General features: G+C 43.6%; 1 protein-coding gene across 1 annotated transcript in view; it reads left to right on the forward strand.

Annotated features, from left to right (window-relative positions):
• The window catches only part of RRP7A (ribosomal RNA processing 7 homolog A), a 151,566-nt gene that overhangs the window by 122,402 nt on the left and 3,456 nt on the right, over positions 1–25,708 (forward strand). Inside the window, exon 6 of the mRNA XM_077276020.1 lies at positions 23,602–23,800. Within this exon, the coding sequence (XP_077132135.1) occupies positions 23,602–23,800 (199 nt within the window). The remainder of the gene's footprint in view (positions 1–23,601; positions 23,801–25,708) is intronic.

Raw genomic sequence — 25,708 nt, forward strand, 5'->3', positions numbered from 1 at the left:
CGCTGTTGAAACAGCTGACATGTCGCGGCTTTGAGGTGGGCTCACCGCCGGAGCCCACCTCAAAGCTGGGGATACTGGTACTATTCCGTCAGCTGGCAGAAAGGGGTTAAAAACAATAACGGGTGTTGCATCACGGATCACGGTCACCATGGTGATGTACTGGTGGTGGAAGATGATGAGGATGAGAAGGAGAACGACAACAGCAAATAGGCCAAATCACGAAGTGTATACCCATGTGTGGATGTGAAGAGGTGCATGGGAATAGTTCCCAATAAAAGACACTGGATTTGAGTTTTTCGCTGTTATCATTCGGTGGTGTAGAGAAGTCGTCTGGCCCAATCCAGCCCTTCTTCATTTTTATAAGTCAGCCTGTCAGCTTTTTCAGTTGACAGGCGGATGCGCTTATCAGTTATAATTCCATCTGCGGCACTAAAAACCCGCTCTGACAAAACGCTAGCGGCAGGGCAGGCCAGGACCTCCAAGGCATAGAGAGCCAGTTCATGCCAGCTTGGATACCCAATAATTATAAGGCACTGAGGAATCACAGATGACATTGGTATGGTCAACATCTTCTCGAACTTTGCACTCCTTGTGAGAGTACCCCACGCCTCAGGGCCATTGGGATGGGAGGGTCTGAGAAACGTCTCCCAGAACTTTGCCATTGTTCCCCTGCCTCTGCTGGATTGGAGTTGTCTCTCTCACCTGTACTCCTTAGTTGTCCCACGAACTGTGACCTCTGCCGCCAGCGTTTTCAGATGGAATTTTTTTTTTTTCTTAATATTTCCGCAACAAGGGTCCTCTGGTACTGCACCATTTTAGTACACCTGTCTGCCTCTGGAATAAGAGAGAGAAAATTCTCCTTGTAGCGTGTCTAGAAGTGTCATCAACCATTAATGACTGTCTACCTACAAATAAACTGAAACATATGCCAAGTAAAAATTTAAAAAATTTTTTATTTAACAAATATTGACACACAACTGTTTAAAAAGATTCAGTGGATGAATACACACATATGGACCTGAGAACACAGGACTTAAAGGGAACCTGTCACCCCCAAAATCGAGGGTGAGCTAAGCCCATTCTGTAATGCTGTAGATAAGCCCCCGATGTATCCTAAAAGATGAGAAAAAGAGGTTAGATTATACTTACGCGGGCGGTCCGATCCGGTGGGCGTCGCGGTCCGGTCCGGGGCCTCCCATCTTCATAGGATGACGTCCTCTTCTGGTGTTCATGCTCCGGCGCAGGTGTACTTTGTCTGCCCTGTTGAGGGCAGAGCAAAGTACTGCAGTGCGCAGGCGCCTGGAAAGGTCAGAGAGGCCCGGCGCACTGCAGTACTTTGCTCTGCCCTCAACAGGGCAGACAAAGTACGCCTGCGCTGCAGCTGCAGCATGAAGACCAGAAGAGGACGTCATCTGATGAAGATGGGAGGCGCCGGACCGAACCACGACACCCATCGGACCCGAACCGGGACCACCCCTGGGTGAGTATAATCTAACCTATTTTTCTTATCTTTCAGGATACATCGGGGGGGCTTATCTATAGCATTCCAGAATGCTGTAGATAAGCCCCTGATGCTGGTGGGCTTAGCTCACCCTCGATTTTGGGGGTGATAGGTTCCCTTTAACATACCCATGCCATAAACATACTCAAAAATGGATAAATATCCAGAGCATATAAAGAAAAAAAAAATTTCTTTAGGGTTCCTCAGAAAGGACGCTCCTTGCTAACCAGGTCATGTATACCCCTTGAATTTAGCTGATTTGCTTGCTCCTTCATGTCTAGCTTACTGTTGCAAACCTTCAGTAGCATGCTTGCACTTTAACCACTGCACTTTAATCTCATTTTATGTCATCCTTATTTGATTGCTGCCATATTTAGTAGCTTGTTTTTGCACCTTACAATATGGTTTTGTCTCTGCAAGTATTCTAAAGCATGTTTTGCATTAATATTGAACACTATTTAGCACTATGCACTTTAATGTTGTTTATTGTCTTTGGATATTGAGATAGCAAGCAATCTTAGAACTATATATGTAGACAATTTTGCTGTGAGGAGCCACAAAGGTTTTTACATAGAGCCATAAGCTATATGGGCATCTAAATAGAGCTATATGGAAAACTCTTTTCCTTATTTATGTGTCTATGCTTTATGAATGTTATATTGAATACCAAATTTGGCTGACATACGAGTCAAAAAGCACTGTTTGCATAGAGAAATATATTAAATTATATAACATTGATTAACATTCAAGAAAGGTAGCCCTTTCTGAGGAACCCTAGAGAAAAAAAATGTTTACTTTATATGCTCTGGATATTTATCCATTTTTTGAATGTTTATGGCATGGGTATATTAAGTCCTGTGTTCTCAGGTCCATATGTGTGTATTCATCCACTGAATCTTTTTAAACAGTTGTCAATATTTTGTTAAATAACATTTTTTTTTAATTTTTACTTGGCATATGCTTCAGTTTATTTGTAGGTAGTATGTTATTTTGGAAACGCCATTTGTGACTAGGTCCTTTCTTCTTGGTTATACTCATTAATGATGGTCACCCAAAACTTTGAGAACACCAGGTTCACGGGCAAGGGCAGCATAACATAAACTCAGCCATGTGTTCCAGACTGCTAACAGGCAAAACTTCTGTGCCCTCACCAAGAAAAAGATTGACCATGGTCCTCCTCCTCCTCCACGCTGAGCAGACGGTATGACAGTTGTGGTTGTAGTACTGTCTGTAGAGCGTGAAACTAGCTCCTGTTCTTCCTCCTCTTGCTCATTGGGGCCCAATCCACGTTGGAATGAGATGAGGCTGGGCTGGGTGTAATCACCCTGTATGATTCCTTGCTCCATCTCATTGTGCTATTCCTGCAATACATCCACTTTGATTGTGAGCAGAGAGCGTTTCAGAACACAGAGAAGTGGGATGGTGATGCTCACCATCTTGGTGGAGTCCTCAAAGTTTTGGAGGATGGTACATATGTCTGACATCCATGTCCACTCATGAGGTCTTGTGTGGAGTCTGAACTGAATACTGATGGCCTTATTGATGCTGGTAGTCAACAACTGCCCTCTTCTGCTCACAAATCCTTTCAAGCTTATGCAGTGTACAGTTCCAACGCGTGGAGAAATCACATAACAGGCGGTGAGCCGGAAGCTGCAAACGCTGTGAAGCACGGCAAGGGCAGTGGAAGCTGTAGCTAACTTTCCAAAATGGGCACACAGGCAGCGTACTTTCACAAGCAGCTTCGGGTAGCTTTTGAGAAACCGTTGAACGACCAGGTTTAGCATATGGGCCAGGCATGGTACGTGTCTGAGCTCACCTCGCCTCCGAGCCACAAGGTTCCGGCCATTGTCACACACAACCATGCATGGCTGTAGGTTCACCGGTGTCTGCCACAGATCTGTCTGCTTTTTCTGAGCTGTCCACAACTCTTCAGCATTGTGCAGTTTGTCACCTAAGCATATTAGTTTCAGCACAGCCTGTTGCCGCTTGGCTGAGGCAGTGCTGCAGTGCTTCCAGCTTGTGACTGATGTGTTGATTTCAGAGATGGAGGCTGAAGAGGAGGAAGGTGGTACAGGAGCTGTAGACTGTGGGGGCAACCCTGATTGACATAGGGCCCGCAATCCTCGGCGTCGGGAGGATGTGTTCCATCCCAAGGTCCAGCTGGGTCCCGGCTTCCACTATGTTAACTCAGTGTGCCGTCAGTGAGATGTACCGTCCCTGCCCAGAAGCACTTGTCCACGTGTCCGTGGTTAGGTGGACTTTCTCAGTAACAGCGTTGTTGAGCGCACGGTTAATGTTGTGGGACACATGCTTGTGTATGCGGTCCACACTCACGGCTATTCAGACTTGACTGTGTGAAAGACAGGGTGGTGGTGGAGGTGACAAAGTGACTGGAAGCATTATCCGCTATCCAACCAACAACCTTTTGACACTGCTCTGGGTTCAATAGTGGTGTGCTGCTGTGGCCTCCTAGTAATTGTGACAGGAAGGTCGAGCGAGAAGGTGTGGGTGTTTGTTGTGGTCCAATTTTAGCTCAGCCTCGCCCTCTGCATGCACCATCACCATCGCGTCCACTTCCCCGTCCCTTGCCATGCGCCTTGCCCATTTTAAATGGACTACAATATTTTCCACGTTCACTACAAATGCCTGAATTTGGAGCAAACTTATGTGATCCGTGTGTGGGAAAACCACAGTTTAAAATAACTGGCCTGTAGGTAACCATTTTATTTTCAGCAAACTGGTGTCAATAACTAGAGTACTGTAGTACTATAATTACTCTTATTTTGGTTGACATTAAATCTCTTCGCCTCAACTATCGTAGTGTGTTAAGTTGTTTACACAATAAATAGACCAAGACCCAGCAAAAACAGTTCAATGGAAGCCTCAAATGGCACAATTTTTAGCCTACAGATAGATGAGACATGTGACTGAGATGCCCCACTTTAAAATATCTGGCCTGTATTTTTTTTTTAAAACTGCAAAATAGTGTCCATAACTAGGCTAAGACACAGCAAGAACAGTTCAATGGAGGCCTGAAATGCCACAGTTTTTATCCCACAGATAGGTGAGGCGTGTGATGGAGGTACAGGCCAGATATTTAAAAGTGGGGTATTTTTTTTTTTTTTTGCAGCAAACGTGTGAATAACTAGGCTGACACAGCAAAAAAAATTAAACGGAGGGCTCAAATGTCACTATTTTCAGTGCAATGATATGTGATGGCTGTGACAGTTATCCCACTTTAAAATATCTTGCCTGTATTTTTTTTTTGCTGCAAAATGAATAGGCTAAGACACAACAAAAAAAATTCAATGGAGGCCTGAAAAGGCACAATTTTGAGTGCAATGATATGCGATCCGTGTGACGGCCAAACCCCTGTTTAAAATGGCTGGATTTTCATGCTGTACTATGGAAAGGATCTGGCTGTATTCTGCAGTGCCAACAAGCAAATGGAGAAAAAAAAATCTGTGTGCTCTGGCTTGCTTTTGAATAAAATAACCAAGATTAAGATGCAAAAACAATTATTGCTGGCCACTAATACCTGGGGCTATGTATATACAGTCAATATCTGTAATAGGCAGCAGACAGTAATGGAATGCAATGAAGTATGCCACATACAATGCCTAGGACCCAAACAAAAACGATGATCAAAGAGGCAATGTTTGTTAATAAAAAAAACACAATTTTTATTAAATATACACATCTAAAAACATATTACCAAATTTTTAGGAAACATGGACACTCACATAAATCACACCGTCCCTAGTGTTGACGCACCGCGCCAAATGACACACAGCTTACTCCCATATTGGGTATTAATGGAAGACAATACTCAAACGGTACAAACATGTATTAAGGATATCGGCTCATAATTGTAATCCAATATGCCGTCCCATTTAATTAACGCTGAAACTATTCTCATAGCCTTTATGACCTATTTAGGCCAATACACATTGAAAAGGTATAGTTACCTGTACCTAGATAACGTCACCGCTGTTGTCACTCGGCAGCGTGCGTCCGCCCCGACGCACGTTTCGGACACCTTTTTCACCGAGTGACACAACAGCGGTGACGTTATCTAGGTACAGGTAATTATACCTTTTCAATGTGTATTGGCCTAAATAGGTCATAGTGGCTATGAGAATAGTTTCAGCGTTAATTAAATGGGACGGCATATTGGATTACAATTATGAGCTGATATCCTTAATACATGTTTGTACCGTTTGAGTATTGTCTTCCATTAATACCCAATATGGGAGTAAGCTGTGTGTCATTTGGCGCGGTGCGTCAACACTAGGGACGGTGTGATTTATGTGAGTGTCCATGTTTCCTAAAAATTTGGTAATATGTTTTTAGATGTGTATATTTAATAAAAATTGTGGTTTTTTTATTAACAAACATTGCCTCTTTGATCATCGTTTTTGTTTGGGTCCTATGTAGTAGTTGATGATGGGCGATATTAATCCTATTTAAACACATGGTTATAACATAAATAACGAATATTTTATTGTACTACCATGGTTTATTGTCATATATATTTGTGCACATACAATGCCTGCCTAGCACTGATATCTATTTACCCCACAATTAGTCCGTAGGACCGTTGGTTTAGCTGGATTTGTGTATTCAATAATGGTATACTCACACTAATACAATTATAATTCTCTTCCTATCTCCGCAGTAACTGTCCCTACACTGGCTTATTCTGGAGTTGTGTGATGAGCAGGGTGGCGCCAGGTCTGATATAGATCTCAGGACGTTGTGCGTCCAGCCAATCACTGTAATGCCACAACCAACAGCCTATGCCTGCTGCCACTAATAACAGTGAGAGCAGGCGGCGGCTGATGGGAGTGTTTATCAACTGGACCCTGCGCTTTAAATAACGCATGGATACCCCTGTATTTTTGATTACCAGCCAGGTAAAACTGACAGCTGGGGGCTGCAACCTTCAGCTGTCAGCGTTAGCAAGGCTGGTTATCATGACTAGAGGGCCCCACGTGCTGGTTTTTTTTTTTTATTATTTAAATAATAATAAAAAAAACTGCATGAGGTCCCACCTATTTTTGACAATCAGCCAAGCTAAAGCTGGGGGCTGGTATTCTCAGAATAATAAGGGGCCATGGATATTGGGCCCCTCAGCCTAAAGATTGCAGCACTCAGCCTCACAGAAAAGGCGCATCTATTAGATGCGCCAATTCTCGTGGTTTCCCAGCTCTTCCCACTTGCCCTGTGTCGGTGGCAAGTGGGGTTCATAATTGTGGGGTTGATGTCACCTTTGTATTGCCCGGTGACATCTAGCTCACGGCTTAGTAATGGAAAGGCGTCTATAAGATACCTGTCCATTATTAATCACCTAGTTGTAAAAATGGGAAAACTTTTTTCTGTTCGCCACGACAGCACCCACTTACATAGTTATTAAGGTTGAAGGAAGACTGTAAGTCCATCTAGTTCAACCCATAGCCTAACCTAACATGCCCTAACATGTTGATCCAGAGGAAGGCAAAAAAAACCCATGTGGCAAAGAGTAACTCCACCATGGGGAAAAAAATTCCTTCCCGACTCCACATACGGCAATCAGACTAGTTCCCTGGATCAACGCCTTATCAAGGAATCTAGTGTATATACCCTGTAACATTATACTTTTCCAGAAAGGTATCCAGTCCCCTCTTAAATTTAATTAATGAATCACTCATTACAACATCATACGGCAGAGAGTTCCATAGTCTCACTGCTCTTACAGTAAAGAATCCACGTCTGTTATTATGCTTAAACCTTCTTTCCTCCAGACGTAGAGGATGCCCCCTTGTCCCTGTCTCAGGTCTATGATTAAAAAGATCATCAGGAAGGTCTTTGTACTGTCCCCTCATATATTTATACATTAAAATAAGATCACCCCTTAGTCTTCGTTTTTCCAAACTAAATAGCCCCAAGTGTAATAACCTATCTTGGTATTGCAGACCCCCCAGTCCTCTAATAACCTTGGTCGCTCTTCTCTGCACCCGCTCCAGTTCAGCTATGTCTTTCTTATACACCGGAGACCAGAACTGTGCACAGTATTCTAAGTGTGGTCGAACTAGTGACTTGTATAGAGGTAAAACTATGTTCTCCTCATGAGCATCTATGCCTCTTTTAATACATCCCATTATTTTATTTGCCTTTGTAGCAGCTGCCTGACACTGGCCACTGAATATGAGTTTGTCATCCACCCATACACCCAGGTCTTTTTCATTGACTGTTTTGCCCAGAGTTTTAGAATTAAGCACATAGTTATACATCTTATTACTTCTACCCAAGTGCATGACCTTACATTTATCCCCATTAAAGCTCATTTGCCATTTATCAGCCCAAGCTTCTAGTTTACATAAATCATCCTGTAATATAAAATTGTCCTCCCCTGTATTGATTACCCTGCAGAGTTTAGTGTCATCTGCAAATATTGAAATTCTACTCTGAATGCCCCCTACAAGGTCATTAATAAATATGTTAAAAAGAAGAGGGCCCAATACTGACCCCTGTAGTACCCCACTGCTAACCGCAACCCAGTCCGAGTGTGCTCCATTAATAACCACCCTTTGTTTCCTATCCCTGAGCCAGCTCTCAACCCACTTACACATATTTTCCCCTATCCCCATTACTCTCATTTTATGTAACAACCTTTTGTGTGGCACCGTATCAAAAGCTTTGGAAAAGTCCATATACACTACGTCCACTGGGTTCCCTTGGTCCAGTCCGGAACTTACCTCTTCATAGAAGCTGATCAAATTAGTCTGACATGAACGGTCCCTAGTAAACCCGTGCTGATACTGGGTCATAAGGTTATTCCTCTTCAGATACTCCAGTATAGTATTCCTTAGAATGCCCTCCAGGATTTTACCCACAGTAGAGGTTAAGCTTACTGGCCTATAATTACCGAGTTCAGTTTTTGCCCCTTTTTTGAATATTGGCACCACATTTGCTATACGCCAGTCCTGTGGTACAGACCCTGTTATTATGGAGTCTTTAAAGATTAAAAATAATGGTCTATCAATGACTGTACTTAGTTCCTGCAGTACTCGGGGGTGTATCCCATCCGGGCCCGGAGATTTGTCAATTTTAGTTATTTTTAGACGCCGCTGTACTTCCTGCTGGGTTAAGCAGGTGACATTTAATGGGGAATTTTTATCACTAGTCATTTTGTCTGCCATGGGATTTTCTTTTGTAAATACTGATGAAAAAAAGTCATTTAGCATATTGGCTTTTTCCTCATCCACCATTTCCCCCAGATTATTTTTAAGGGGGCCAACACTGTCATTTTTTAGTTTCTTACTATTTATATAGTTAAAGAATATTTTGGGATTATTTTTACTCTCTCTGGCAATGAGTCTCTCTGTCTCAATCTTTGCTGCCTTGATTTGCTTTTTACAGAATTTATTTAATTTTCTGTATTTATTTAATGCCTCCTCACTACCTACTTCCTTAAATTCTCTAAATGCTTTCTTTTTGTCCCTTATTGCGCCCCTTACAGCTCTATTTAGCCATATTGGTTTCCTCCTATTTCTAGTATGTTTATTCCCATACGGTATATACTGTGCACAGGTCCTATCCAGGATGCTAATAAACGTCTCCCATTTTCTTTGTGTATTTTTGTGTCTCAGGGTATCGTCCCAGTTAATTGCACCAAGATCCTCTCTCATCCGTTGGAAATTTGCCCTCCTGAAGTTTAGTGTCCTTGTCACCCCCCTACTACCCATCTTATTAAAGGTTACATGAAAACTTATTATTTTGTGATCACTATTCCACAAGTGACCCCCAACCCTTATATTTGATATGCGGTCTGGCCTGTTGGTTAATATTAGGTCTAGCAGTGCCCCCCTCCTTGTTGGGTCCTGAACCAGTTGTGAAAAGTAATTGTCTCTCATAGTTGTCAAAAACCGATTACCTTTGCTGGAACTGCAGGTTTCTGTTCCCCAATCTATTTCAGGGTAGTTGAAGTCCCCCATAATAATGGCTTCTCCTTGAGTCGCAGCTTCATCTATTTGCTTTACAAGGATATTCTCCATTGCTTCCATTATTTTTGGAGATTTATAACAAATCCCTATCAGTAATTTATTATTTTTTCCCCCTCCCCTTATCTCCACCCACAGGGACTCTACATTTTCATTAAATTCACCTATATTATCACGCAGGATGGGTTTTAAGGAAGATTTTACATATAGACACACCCCTCCCCCTCGCTTATCTGTACGGTCATTTCTGAACAGGCTATAGCCCTGCAAGTTAACAGCCCAGTCATGGCTCTCATCCAGCCACGTCTCAGATATCCCCACCATGTCATAATTATGCTCCAACAACATTAGTTCTAATTCATCCATTTTGTTGGCGAGGCTTCTGGCATTAGTATACATGCACTTGATGTTACTCTCTGTACCTCTATTCTTTCTTAAATTACTAACTGTTCTAACCCCACCCCCCATGCCACCGCCACCCCCAACTTCCTTATTTGTGCCCAGGTCTCTATCTGCACTATCTTCCCCTCCTATAAAATGAATACCCTCCCCCCCAATCCCTAGTTTAAACACTCCTCCAACCTTCTAACCATTTTCTCCCCCAGCACAGCTGCCCCTTCCCCATTGAGGTGCAGCCCGTCCCTAGCGTAGAGCCTGTAGCCAACTGAGAAGTCGGCCCAGTTCTGCAGGAACCCAAACCCCTCCTTCCTACACCAATTCTTGAGCCACTTATTAACCTCCCTAATCTCCCGTTGCCTCTCTGGCGTGGCACGTGGTACAGGCAGTGTTTCGGAAAATACCACGTTGGAGGTCCTTGCTTTCAGCTTGCAGCCTAATTTCCTGAAATCACCTTTAAGGACCTTGCACCTACCTCTAACTTTGTCATTTGTGCCAATGTGCACCATGACCGCTGGGTCCTCACCAGCCCCTCCCAGTAATCTGTCCACCCGATCAGCGATGTGTCGGACTCGAGCGCCAGGTAGGCAGCACACCGTCCGACGATCCCTGTCTTTGTGACAGATTGCCCTATCTGTTCCCCTAATAATTGAGTCCCCCACTACCAGCACCTGTCTGGCCTGCCCTGCTCTCCTATTTCCCTCCTTACTGGAGCAGTCACTCCTCCGGCTTTCAGAGGACATGCCTGGCTGCAGCAGTGCTACCCCTGTACTGGCACCCCCCTCATCTGCCAACTTAGCAAACTTATTGGGGTGTGCCAGATCAGGACTAGCCTCCCTGGCACTCTTCCCTCTACCCCGCCTTCTATCTGTCACCCAGCTAACTGCCACACTGTCCTGCAGCTCCATCCTACCATCCCCCTCCTCATCTATCCCATTGAGCGTCTGCTCTGTGAGCAGAAGACTCCTCTCCATATTGTCTATGGATCTCAGTGTTGCCAGCTGCACATTTAGATCCAGTATCTGGGTTTCCAAATGCACAATGTGCTCACATCTCGCACAGCAGTATGCACCCTCGACCAGCTGGTCAAGGACTGCATACATGTGGCAAGATGTGCACTGGATGGCATTAACAATTGTGGAGCACATTTCCTAATGGGGATTGCACCACACAGAAACGTTAATTAAAAATAAATACAAAGTATTCATTAAAAAAAAAACAGAAGCAATTCCTCCCTTGGATACTCCCTGATTCCAAAGTCACTGAATCACAAGTCACACACTTACCGCCGTTCACACTTACGCTCAGGTCACACTCAGCTCGCTCACACTCGCTGTGCTGAAGATTTATAGATTTTTTTTTTCTCTCTATCTCCCCTCAACAGCAATCCACCTTGCTGTTCAGATGCACTGAAGGGGATCCGCCCCTAGGGACAGGAAACCCTATGGAGAGAATAAAAGGTGTTGTCCCCCTTGCTCCCACTGTTGGTTTCCTGTTCCTAAGGGAACCCGTGGAGAAGAGGATACCTGGCCTGGACGCTGCCTGTGCGGTTTATCTGAGAGGACGGCAGGGGCTCCAGTGCTGGAAGCAGCGTCGGGGGTCCTGGGGTCAGCTTCCCCCCTCTGCTGGCAGGCACCGTGAGGCCAGGATCGGGGAGTTGCCTGGCTCACGGAGGAAGAGGACGCATCAGCGGGCCTGCGCCGGGCAAAAACACTCCTGGGAAGAGCATGACGCCGCTCTCGGCGGTACGCGCGAGTGTGGAGCCTGGTATTTACTCCCCCGGAAGTGAAGCGAAAGCTTCCGGGGGTGAGAGAAGGGGAGAGGTGATGCCGGGCAATGCGCAGGTACACCCAAGATGGCCGCGACCCGGAAGTGGGATGACTTCCGGGTACAACAGGAAGAAGATGGCGGCCCCCAGTGTTAAAGGACGCCGGCGCTGATCCCCTGGGCGTCCAAGCATGGCATCGCCTCAGGACTCAGCGGTGCCTTCAGTAGAAGACACAGCTAATGTACATGCAGCAGCACAAGCAGCGGATGATCCAAGCAGAGCAGATCCGCCACAAAGAGCGCTAAAGAGAAAAGATCCGACCGATCCTCCTCTCAGCCTGTGCCTTCATCTCCTCCTCTCCGGCCGGTACCTTTATTCAACTGCTTCACTGGGGTGAGTGTGTATCCAACCCTATTAAGCTGATTATTGCCCCCTCTTTTTTCTATGCACCCTAGGCAAAAAGATCCGAGAAATCAAAGCACAATCAATGTTCCTTATGTACCCAGCCCCTCCCGGATAATCATACAAAGAAAATGTGTTATGTTTGTATTGAAAACACCTTACGTGAAGAATCCTCAGTAAGATCTGATGACATCAGACAGATGATCAGGGACGAATTACGGGCCTTACGTAGTTCAGAAAATATCCCTGAAAGTAAAAGCAGGAAGTATAATTCACTAAAATGAGACTATTCTACTGATAAGGAAGATACGGATGTCTCCCTGGAATATATTTCCTCAGAAGGTGAACAAGATACGTGCTTTCCAACAGAGAGCATAGATAATCTTGTCAAATCTGTATGTGACACCATGGGTATTAAGGACAATAAAGACCCCGAAACACCACAGGATATAATGTTCGCAGGATTGTCAGAAAGAAAAAGACCTACCTTTCCTGTAATAACAGCAATAAAAAATTTAGTTAAAAAAGAATGGGCAAGAATGGGCAAAAAGGGTTACCATCATCGTCAAAAAGGCGCTATCCCTTTAAGGACGAGGACATGTCTACTTGGGCCAAAGCCCCGAAGGTAGACGCGGCGGTTGCATCCACGTCCAAGAAATCCTTCCAGTAGAGGATTCTGGTTCCTTGCAAGACCCACTGGATCGCAAAGCCGACTCTCTGTTAAAACGGGCATGGGAATCATGTACAGGGGCATTCAAACCGGCTATATCAGCTACATGTACAGCAAGGTCCATGTTAGTCTGGCTTAATGACCTAGAAGAAGGTCTAAAAGGTGACCTCTCCAGAGAAAAGTTGATCTCTTCTTTACCCCTAATCAGAGGCGCTACGGCATTTTTAGCGGACTCATCTGCTGACTCTATCCGATTGGCAGCCAAATCAGCAGGCCTAACTAACGCGGCTCGTCGGGCCCTTTGGCTAAAGGGTTGGAAAGGAGACGCCCAAACAAAATCAAAATTATGTGGCCTTCCATGCCAGGGTGAGTACCTGTTTGGTGCAAAGCTAGATGAAATCCTAACCAAAGCGGGTGAAAGGAAAAAGGGGTTCCCTAATAACTATTTTCCATCTTATAGGAGAGCATTCCGGAAGCCCGTTTTTAATAAGAGAAGGGACTTTAGAAACCAAGACCGCTGGGCCAATAAGGATACCAAACAAAAGGTTATTTTTTCGGAAAACGCCCATTTAAAATGGAAGCCAAACCACGTTAGTACAGATCTACCAGTGGGTGATAGATTGTCTTTTTTCTCCACACAATGGCGTGTAGTAACCTCCAACTCTTGGGCAACTAGCCTCATAACTTCAGGCTTAAAATTAAGATTTGCCCGAGTCCCTCCGGACTCATTCCTGTTGACTTCTTTAAAGAATCAATCTCAAGAACAATTTTTGGAGCAGGAAATAATAAATCTCCTATCCAAAAGTGTATTAGTGGAAGTCCCGTTTCATCAGAGGGGAAAAGGTTTTTACTCCCCTTTATTTTTGATCCCAAAACCTGATGGATCATATAGAACTATAATAAATCTTAAAAAATTGAATATCTCTTTAGAAGACCAAACCTTCAAGATGGAGTCGATCAGATCCACAGTGAAAGTTCTGTTCCCTGGGTGCTTTATGGCAGTCCTCGACCTAAAGGATGCGTATTACCATCTACCAAATTATATCGAACATCATCAGTATCTGCGTGTGGCAATCATGATGAAAGGGCAAATTTGTCATTTTCAATATACAGCAATGCCCTTCGGACTGTCAATAGCTCCCAGAGTCTTTACTAAATTAATGTCATAAGTGATGTCATTTTTAAGATTAAAAGATACTCTCATAGTTCCATACTTAGATGACCTTCTGGTGGTAGGAAACTCCCCTTCACAATGTGAACAGCGCCTATCTAATACGATCTAGTCCCTACAGGAAATGGGATGGTTGATTAACTGGGAAAAATCCAGATTGTCTCCAACAACCCGTCAAACATTCTTGGGTCTTATCTTAGACTCTGAATGTCAGTGATGTTTCCTTCCGGAATCCAAACAGTTAACAATAAAAAATAAGGTACAATCAGTAATTAATAACCCTATAATCTCCCTCAGAGAAGGTATGTCCCTTCTAGGTTCTTTTACATCATGCATTCCGGCGGTCCCATGGGCTCAAATCCACACTAGACGGTTACAGTACACAATATTACAGGAAGAAGGGAAATTACAAGGCCATTTAAATGTAATCGAGTCCCTCTCCTGGTGGTTAGAGCCGAATCACCTTGTCGGTGGAGTCCCTTGGGTAATTAAACCACCAAAAACAATTTTTACTATTGGTTGGGGGGCACATCTAGAAGACCTATCATGCCATATGTAAATTCCTTCCGCAGTTACACGGAACTCACACAAGGATACTGTCAGACAACATGACATCTGTTGCATACATAAACCATCAAGGAGGAACGAGATCAGGAGCTCTCATGTCTATAACAGACGACATCCTATCTATGGCCGAGATGCATCTCCTATCTTTGTCAGCACTACATGTCAGAGGAGTGGACAATTCAAAGGCAGATTTCCTCAGCCGTCACTCTCCATCAAGGAGAGTGGGTACTCAGTCGTCGTATCTTTATAACGATAACCAAGAAATGTGGCACTCCCGAGAGAGACCTTTTTGCAACAAGAAAAAACAGACAAGTCAAAAAGTTTGCTTCATTGTTCCTGTCCGACAACCCCGATATCCTAGATGCTCTCCAAGTTCCGTGGACGTTCTGGCAAGCATACGCATTTCCTCCATTAATACTCCTTCCGACTGTAATTCGGAAGATAAGGGAGGACAAAGCGAACATAATTCTAATAACACCATTCTGGCCCAAGAGACCATGGTTTTCCTGCTTCAGAGCCATGTCAGTCTCTGATCCATGTATCCTTCCAGAGACTCAGGACCTTCTCTCCCAGGGTCCCTTCAACCACCCTCATGTGAAGGGCCTACGGTTGACAGCCTGGAATTTGAGGCAGCTATTAAAACTAAGAGGCTTTTCAGAGAAGTTGATTGATACCCTTCTACTCAGTAGAAAGAGGTCTACAACAACCATGTATGTAAGAATATGGAAAAAAAATTTTACCTTCTACCCAGCAGCTCTGTCAAAAGAAATTCCCATTTCTGCTATTTTAGAGTTTCTCCAGAGAGAGCGTGACTTAGGCTTATCAGTCAGTACACTGAAGGTACAGGTTTCTGCTCTAGGAGCCCTATATAGTCACAACATTGCGGGAGACAGATGGGTAGCACGATTCATTTCAGCATGCCAAAGGGCAGAATCAATCCAGATCCCCCATATACCACCATGGGATCTTAATTTAGTTCTAGAGGCCCTAACAAGGGAGCCATTCGAGCCACTACACTCGGCCCACATAAAAAACGTCTTTTAAGACAGCTCTTCTTGTTGCTTTAGTGTCAGCTAGAAGAGTAGGTGACATTCAGGCATTATCGGTAGACCCTCCCTTTCTGTCAATATTCCAGGATAGAATTGTCTTAAAAACAGACCCTTCTTACTTACCTAAAGTAGGGACCAAATTCCACAGATCCCAGGAAATCTTCCTTCCTTCCTTCCTTCCTTCCTTCCTTCCTTCCTTCCTTCCTTCCTTCCTTCCTTCCTTCCTTCCTTCCTTCCTTCCTTTTCTTCCTTCCTTTTCTTCCTTCCTTTTCTTCCTTCCTTCCTTTTCTTCCTTCCTTCCTTTTCTTCCTTCCTTCCTTTTCTTCCTTCCTTCCTTTTCTTCCTTCCTTCCTTTTCTTCCTTCCTTCCTTTTCTTCCTTCCTTCCCCCACAAATCAGGAAGAGGAAAGATACCATACACTAGATGTAAGAAGGGCCATAATAGCTTACCTAGACAGAACTAGCCCCTGGAGGAAGAGCAGGGCTCCTTTTATTTCCTTCCAGGGCCATAAGAAGGGTTCTAGTGTCACAAAGAACACGTTATCTCGGTGGATTCGGGACGCAATTTGCCTGGCCTATTCAGCAAAAGGGGAGAACCCGCCTGAGACTGTAAAGGCACACTCTACCCGGGCAATGTCTTCATCCTGGGCTGAGAGAGCGGAGGTTCCAATAGAACTGATATGTAAGGCCGCAACTTGGTCTTCTCCTACTACCTTCTATACTCACTATAGATTGGACTTGTCTTCCTCATCTGACTTATCTTTCGGTAGATCAGTTCTTAACACGGTGATCCCTCCCAAATGACTATCTCTGTAAGTCTCTCAAGTAGGTGCTGTCGTGGCGAAAAGAAAACACCGGATTACTTACCGGTAATACTCTTTTATAGAGCCACAACAGCACCCCTTCACTTCCCTCCCTAGTAGTTATTTTTTCATAAGAGCACTGATAAGGGTGAATGGTTCTTGTAGTTGGCTATACTTAAGTTAGCTAAAGATAAATAATGATATTGAATTGCCTACTAATGCTGGTGGGCGGTTCCTCTCATTCTCTGTAACCCAACTGTGGGAGCGAGGGGGACCGCCCCTTTTATCCTCTCCATAGGGTTTCCTGTTCCTAGGGGCGGATCCCCTCTCTCAAGTGGGTGCTGTCGTGGCTCTATAAAAGAGTATTACCGGTAAGTAATACGGTGTTTTTTTTTTTATAAAATTGTGGTGCGTCTTATAGTCGGCTATTATGGTAGCTTACCGGGGGTGGCGGCTGCGGTGTCCCAGGCAGGAGCGCTGTGATTCTGTGGGCCCCAGGCTGGGAGGAGGTGTTGTTTGGAGCTGAGATGCTGCAGATCCCAGGCTGATAGAAAGGGGTGGACATTTTGTGAAAGCCCGGAGCCCTTGCACTTCCATGGTTTAAAATGCAATGGACTTTGGGGAAAATGGCTGCTGGAGGAGGTGCATACACAGATTAAGCTCTCTGCACCAAGATCTCTGCTCTGGAGATCTCAGTGTGCGCTTGCGCCGCCTCCTACAGCTATTTTTCTGAAGTCCACCGCATTTAACACCATGAAAGAGTGGGGGCTCCAGGCTTTCATAAAAGCCCCGCACCACCGTACACCCCCCTCCTACCAGCCTGGGACCCACAACAGTGACCCTGAAACACCGCTACAACTTCAGCCGGTAAGCTACTTTCAGATTGTAAGATTCACCCCCCACCCTCAAATTTTGGGGAAAAGGCGAGTCTTCTAATCCAAAAAATATGATACATGTGTCTTTGGGGAATGCTTTATTGCTTAACCCCTTAGTGACCAGGCCAATTTTTTAAAATCTGACATGTCCTTTTATGTAGTAATAACTCTGGAATGTTTCAACATACCGCTCTAATTTTGAGACATATTGTACTTTATAATGACGGTAAATTGATGTGTTGCGTTTTATTTATGAAAATATTTTAAAAAATTGATAAATTTTTAAAAATGTGCAATTTTCAAACTTTAGTGATTATCCCTTTAACCCAGATAGTCACATCACACAAAAACATTAATAAGTAACATTTCCCTCATGTCTCCTTTACGGTGAGGAAGAAGGATTACCTGTAAATATGTGCACACTCCAATATATAAAATTGGGCGTTGGGTTGGCTCCCAGACCTGTTAGGCGGTCCTTCCATCACCGCTTTTATCCTCCATCTCTTCCATGGTTTTTGAGGTTCTTATTCTTGTAGACAAGTACTTCTCCATACTATTTTGGTCATTGTGGCTTGTCATGTATATTAAGAGGTTTATCCTCACCGTCTTTGCCATGGAGTTTTGCATGGGATGAATTTATTGATGTGTATTATTTTGTACTTATTTTTCCTGTATTGCATTACTCTACAGTAACTCTGTTATCTGTTATATCGGACTATGCACTTTTTTGGGGTATTCAGGTCTGGGAGCCCATTGCACATGTTTTAATTGTTTTTATATCCCCCTTTGCTTGTTGTGCTCTGTTCAATAAAATTATACAGTTGTATATATTGGAGTGTGCACATATCTACAGGTAATCCTTCTTCCTCACCATTTTTACATATTACCTGATGTAGCACCTCCTCTATAAATAATTATTTTTTCCATGATATTTACCTCTTATTTGTTGTGCGCCCTTACTCATTATTTCATGTCTGCTTTGTATCAGCCCCATTTGTAAAATGTTGTTTTATTTTGTTCGCATTTTAGAAGGTTTAAAAACGTAGAAGTAAGTTTTCATTTTTTAAGCAAATTTACAAAACTTATTTTTTTTTTAGGGACCTGTTCAGTTTTGAAGTGACTTTGGGAGTCCTATACAGGTCCTTCTCAAAAAATTAGCATATAGTGTTAAATTTCATTATTTACCATAATGTAATGATTACAATTAAACTTTCATATATTATAGATTCATTATCCACCAACTGAAATTTGTCAGGCCTTTTATTGTTTTAATACTGATGATTTTGGCATACAACTCCTGATAACCCAAAAAACCTGTCTCAATAAATTAGCATATTTCACCCGACCAATCAAATAAAAGTGTTTTTTAATACCAAACAAAAAAACCATCCAATAATAATGTTCAGTTATGCACTCAATACTTGGTCGGGAATCCTTTGGCAGAAATGACTGCTTCAATGCGGCGTGGCATGGAGGCAATCAGCCTGTGACACTGCTGAGATGTTATGGAGGCCCAGGATGCTTCAATAGCGGCCTTAAGCTCATCCAGAGTGTTGGGTCTTGCGTCTCTCAACTTTCTCTTCACAATATCCCACAGATTCTCTATGGGGTTCAGGTCAGGAGAGTTGGCAGGCCAATTGAGCACAGTAATACCATGGTCAGTAAACCATTTACCAGTGGTTTTGGCACTGTGAGCAGGTGCCAGGTCGTGCTGAAAAATGAAATCTTCATCTCCATAAAGCATTTCAGCCGATGGAAGCATGAAGTGCTCCAAAATCTCCTGATAGCTAGCTGCATTGACCCTGCCCTTGATGAAACACAGTGGACCAACACCAGCAGCTGACATGGCACCCCACACCATCACTGACTGTGGGTACTTGACACTGGACTTCAGGCATTTTGGCATTTCCTTCTCCCAAGTCTTCCTCCAGACTCTGGCACCTTGATTTCCGAATGACATGCAAAATTTGCTTTCATCAGAAAAAAGTACTTGGGACCACTTAGCAACAGTCCAGTGCTGCTTCTCTGTAGCCCAGGTCAGGCGCTTCTGCCGCTGTTTATGGTTCAAAAGTGGCTTTACCTGGGGAATGCGGCACCTGTAGCCCATTTCCTGCACACGCCTGTGCACGGTGGCTCTGGATGTTTCCACACCAGACTCAGTCCACTGCTTCCTCAGGTTCCCCAAGGTCTGGAATCGGTCCTTCTCCACAATCTTCCTCAGGGTCCGGTCACCTCTTCTCATTGTACAGCGTTTTCTGCCACATTGTTTCCTTCCAACAGACTTACCATTGAGGTGCCTTGATACAGCACTCTGGGAACAGCCTATTTGTTGAGAAATTTCTTTCTGGGTCTTACCCTCTTGCTTGAGGGTGTCAATGATGGCCTTCTTGACATCTGTCAGGTCGCTAGTCTTAAGCCCCCGTCTCACATAGCGAGATCGCTAGCGAGATCGCTGCTGAGTCACAAGTTTTGTGACGCAACAGCGACCTCCATAGCGATCTCGCTATGTGTGACACGTACCAGCGATCAGGCCCCTGCTGCGAGATCGCTGGTCGTGTCGGAATGGCCTGGACCTTTTTTTGGTCGTTGAGGCCCCGCTGACATTGCTGAATCGGTGTGTGTGACACCGATCCAGCGATGTCTTCACTGGTAACCAGGGTAAACATCGGGTTACTAAGCGCAGGGCCGCGCTTAGTAACCCGATGTTTACCCTGGTTACCAGCGTAAATGTAAAAAAAAACAAACAGTACATACTCGCCTTTCGGTGTCCAGGTCCCTTGCCGTCTGCTTCCTGCTCTCACTGACTGAGTGCCGCCGTACAGTGAGAAGTGAGAGCACAGCAGTGACGTCACCGCTGCGCTCTGCTCTCACTGTACGGCGGCTCAGTCAGAGCAGGAAGCAGACGCCAAGGGACACCGAAAGGCGAGTATGTACTGTTTGTTTTTTTTGGTAACCAGGGTAAACATCGGGTTACTAAGCGCGGCCCTGCGCTTAGTAACCCGATGTTTACCCTGGTTACCCGGGTGCTGCAGGGGGACTTCGGCATCGTTGAAGACAGTTTCAACGATGCCGAAGTCGTTCCCCTGATCGTTGGTCGCTGGGGAGAGCTGTCTGTGTGACAGCTCCCCAGCGACCACACAGCGACTTACCAACGATCACGGCCAGGTCATATCGCTGGTCGTGATCGTTGGTAAATCGCTTAGTGAGACGGGGCCTTTACCCATGATGGGGGTTTTGAGTAATGAACCAGGCAGGGAGTTTTTAAAAGCCTCAGGTATCTTTTGCATGTGTTTAGAGTTAATTAGTTGATTCAGAAGATTAGGGTAATAGGTCATTTAGAGAACCTTTTCTTGATATGCTAATTTATTGAGACAGGTTTTTTGGGTTATCAGGAGTTGTAGGCCAAAATCATCAGTATTAAAACAATAAAAGACCTGACAAATTTCAGTTGGTGGATAATGAATCTATAATATATGAAAGTTTAATTGTAATCATTACATTATGGTAAATAATGAAATTTAACACTATATGCTAATTTTTTGAGAAGGACCTGTATATTGGAAACCCCTAGAAGTGATACAATTTAAAAAATCACACCCCTCAATGTATTCAAAATGGCTTTCAAGTATTTCATTAACCCTTCAGGTGCTTTTTAGAAATGCAATGTCGCGGCGACCAAAAAACGTAATTTTGGCGTTTCGATTTTTTTTCTCGCTACGCCATTCAGCGGTCAGGTTAATCCTTTTTTTTTATTGATAGATCGGGCGATTCTGAACGCGGCGATACCAAATATGTGTATGTTTAATTTTTTTTTAATTGTTTTATTTTGATTGGGGCAAAAGGGGGGTGATTTGAACTTTTATATATTTTTTTTATATTTTTAAACATTTTTTTTTTTTTAAATTTTGGCATGCTTCAATAGCCTCCATAGGAGGCTAGAAGCATGCACAACTCGATCGGCTCTGCTACATAGAGGTGAAGTACAGATGACCTCTATGTAGCAGAAATCCAGGTGTACTTTGAACGCCGACCACAGGGTGGCGCTCAAAGCAATCGGCCATCAACAACCATAGAGGTCTCAAGGAGACCTCTGGTTGTTATGGCAATGCACCGCTGACCCCCGATCATGTGACGGGGGTCAGCGGTGCGAGCACTTGCGGCCGGGAGCGCTAGTTAAATGCCGCTGTCAGCGCTTGACTGCGGCATTTAACTAGTTAATGGGCGCGGGCGGATCACGATTCCGCCCGCGCTCATTGCGCGCACATGTCAGCTGTACAAAACAGCTGACATGTCGCGGCTTTAAGGTGGGCTCACCGCCGGAGCCCACCTTAAAGCAGGGGATCTGCCAGCTGACGTATTATTCTGTCAGCTGGCAGAAAGGGGTTAAGGGGTTAATGCAAAATATTGTAGATGCATAAAATTGAGATGGCAAACATGAGATGGCTTTTCAACCCTTTAAGCAGCTGGAATTTTTTTTCTTTCCTTTTTGTCTTTAATATTTTTATTTTTCCCTTGATGGCTTTTTGTTTTTTGGGATGAGTTTGTTTCGATTGACACGATTCATGTAACCTTATAAAACTACTGAAATACGAGAAAAAAAAATCCCTAATGAAGTGAAATGGTTAAAAATAAAAAGCACACTTCAAACATTGTTTCCTGGGGTTTTGTTTTGTGTTCATTCTGCAGTTAAAGTGAATGAGCAATATGATTCTTCGGGTCAGGAGAATGACTAAGATGCCAAACTTTTAGGCTATCTGCACACGTTCAGGAATTTTTGCAATTTTTTTCGCTGTAAAAACGCGGTAAAGCCGCAAAAAAAACCCCGCATACATTAAGCATCCTATTATTAGAATGCATTCCGCAATTTTTGTGCACGTGTTTTTTTCCACGGCGGAATCGCATTCCGGAAAAAAATGCAGCATGTTCATTCTTTGTGCGGAATCGCGGGGATTCCGCACACATAGGAATGCATTGATCCACTTACTTTCTGCATGGGGCTATCCCTACCATGCAGGAAGTAAGCGAATCATGTGCGGTTGGTACCCAGGGTGGAGGAGAGGAGACTATCCTCCAGACCCTGGGAACCATATAATTATTTAAAAAGAAAAAAAAAGAATTAAAATAAAAAATCGTGATATTCTCACCGTCCGGCGTCCCCGGCAGTCTTTCCTCTCCTCGCGATGCTCCCGTTCCCAATAATGCATTGCGAAAATGACCTGTGATGACATAGCGGTGTCGCGAGATCACTACGTCATCTGAGGTCATTGCCGCCAGGCATTATTGGGAACGGAAGCATCGCGAGGAGCGGGAAGACTGCCGGGGACGCCGGAAGGTGAGAATATCACGGTTTATTTAATTTTTTTAACATTAGAACTTTTTACTATTGATGCTGCAGAGGCACCATCAATAGTAAAAGTTGGTTACACTTGTCAAACACAATGTATGACAAGTGTGACCAACCTGTCAATCAGTTTTCCAAGTGATGCTACAGATCGCTTGGAAGACGCTAGCATTCTGCAAGCTAATTACGCTTGTAAAACGCTAGTGTTTAGCGGGAAAACGCATGCCAATTCCACATGCGTTTTTTCCGCGGCAGGGAGTTCCGGACGTGTGCACATAGCCTTAAAGGTTTACAAAATACAGATATCACTTACAGTAACAATGATAGACTGGTAGACAGGGAGGAGAACCCTGCCCTTACAGCTTATGATACATTCTACAGGATGATGGGGAAAGAGACAATAGGTTGGGGGTTGCTATAGCTCTGGTGGCGTAGAGGTGGCAACAGGGCCATTGTAGGCTGTAAACTTTCTTAGGCTGTGTGCCCGCATTCCGGATTTTTTGCGGTTTTTGGGGGGGTTTTCGTGATAAAAACGCATAAAAAACGCATACATATGCATCCCATCATTTAGAATGCATTCCGCAATTTTTGTGCATATGTTGCGTTTCTTTCCTGCAAAAAAAACGCATCGCGGTAAAAAATGCAGCATGTTCATTAATTTTGCTTATTTTTTGCGGATTTCCCACTATATTGTGGCATTGGGAACCTCCGGAAAAATCCACAAATAAAACGCACAAAAAAGCGAGAAGAACGCGAAAAAAACGCATACGGATTTCTTGCAGAAAATGTCCGGTTTTCTTCAGGAAATTTCTGCAAGAAATCCTGACGTGTGCACATAGCCTTAAAGAGGTTTTCGGGTTCCATCTGAAGGATCCAAATGTGATGGGGCACAGATATATGTATGTGTATACTACTAAAAGTTATGATAAATATAAACCATTTGAAAAGGAGCAAGAGGCCGGAGGAGTCCCAAGTTATTGCACAAGTGCAAGCACCATAGCTTGTAACTTTGTAATGACACACAAAACTGGTGCAAGTCACTTAAATTCCACCCATTTTTTGTTTTTATTTCAACAGAAGGAGGATAAGGCCAAGGAAAAGGAAGGGGTGCCAGATGAGGATGGCTGGATAACAGTGACGAGAAAGGGTCGTCGCCCAGGCATAGCACGGACAGAAGCTGTTAATTTTCGTCTGACTGAGAAGGAAAAGAAAAAGAGAGCCCAAAAAGAACTTCTAAACTTCTATGCTTGGCAACTTCGTAATAAAAAGAAAGAACGTAAGTGCCTTATTTTTCAAAATTTTTTATTTTGCGCTTATTTTGCAACTCTAAAACCCTATATTATCCAGTGGTGTAAATATACTATCAATCGTCCAACAAATGAACAAAGACTGTGATTTTGATTTTTTTACACTGCGTGCAGAATTATTAGGCAAGTTGTATTTTAGAGGATTTTTTTTTATTATTGATCAACAACTATGTTCTCAATCAACCCAAAAGACTCTTAAATATCAAAGCTTAATATTTTTGAAAGTTGGAGTGGGTTATTTTTAGATTTGGCTATCTTAGGAGGTTATCTGTTTGTGCAGGTAACTATTACTGTGCATAATTATTAGGCAACTTAATAAAAACCAAATATATCCCCATCTCACTTGTTTATTTTCACCAGGTAAACCAATATAACTGCACAAAATTTGGAAATAAACATTTCTAACATACAAAACCCAAAAAAATTAGTGACCAATATAGCCACCTTTCTTTATGATGACACTCAACAGCCTTCCATTCATAGATTCTGTCAGTTACTTGAACTGTTTACGATCAACATTGCGTGCAGCAGCCACCACAGCCTCTCAGACACTGTTCCGAGAGGTGTACTGTTTTCCCTCCGTGTAGATCTCACATTTTATGAGGGACCACAGGTTCTCTATGGGGTTCAGATCAGGTGAACAAGGGGGCCATGTCATTATTTTTTTCTTCTTTGAGACCTTTACTGGCTTGCCACGCTGTGGAGTAGTTGGAGGCATGTGATGGAGCATTGTCATGCATGAAAATCATGTTTCTCTTGAACGATACCAACTTCTTCCTGTACCACTGCTTGAAGAAGTCTTCCAGAAACTGGCAGTAGGTCTGGGAGTTGAGCATCACTCCATCCTCAACCCGAAAAGGTCCCACAAGTTCATCTTTGATGATACCAGCCCATACCAGTACCCCACCTCCACCTTGCTGGCGTCTGAGTTGGAGTGGAGCTCTCTGCCCTTTACTGATCCAGCCTCTGGCCCATCAAGAGTCACTCTCATTTCATCAGTCCATAAAACCTTTGAAAAGTCAGTCTTAAGATATTTCTTGGCCCAGTATTGACATTTTATCTTATGATTCTTGTTCAAAGGTGGTCGTTTTTCAGCCTTACTTACCTTGGCCATGTCCCTGAGTATCACACGCCTTGTGCTTTTTGTTACTCCAGTAACGTTGCAGCTCTGAAATATGGCACAACTGGTGGCAAATGGCATCTTGGCAGCTTCACGCTTGATTTTCCTCAATTCATGGGCAGTTATTTTGCGCCTTTTTTGCCCAACACGCTTCTTGCGACCCTTTTGGCTATTTGCCATGAAACGCTTGATTGTTCGGTGATCACGCTTCAAAAGTTTGGCAATTTCAACACTGCTGCATCCCTCTGCAAGACATCTCACATTTTTGGACTTTTCAGAGCCCGTCAAATCTCTCCTCTGACCCATTTTGCCAAAGGAAAGGAAGTTGCCTAATAATTAAGCACACCTTATATAGGGTTTTGATGTCATTAGACAACACCCCTCCTCATTACAGAGATACACATAACCTGATTTACTTAATTTGTAGTTGGCTCTCAAGCCTGAACAGTTTGGAGTAGGACAACATGTATAAAAAGTATCATGTGATCCAAAAAACAACTTGCCTAATAATTCTGCACACAGTGTAATTATATATTTTATTTACTTTTTTTTTTTTTTTTTTTTATAAATGATCAGCACATCAGCTATGTAAACTGATATGTTGAAGATAACGAGCTGTATTCAGGGACAGAACAATTGTATTACGATAGTCAAGCAAATAAGGCAGCATACTGCAGTCTGTTTGGATGTGATGGTGAGTTTTTCAAATTGTATTACGATAGTTCAGTCCCATCCTTGCTTGTCTGCCTAAGTAAGC

Source organism: Ranitomeya variabilis, chromosome 8, assembly GCF_051348905.1.
Source record: "Ranitomeya variabilis isolate aRanVar5 chromosome 8, aRanVar5.hap1, whole genome shotgun sequence".
Lineage (NCBI taxonomy): Eukaryota > Metazoa > Chordata > Amphibia > Anura > Dendrobatidae > Ranitomeya > Ranitomeya variabilis.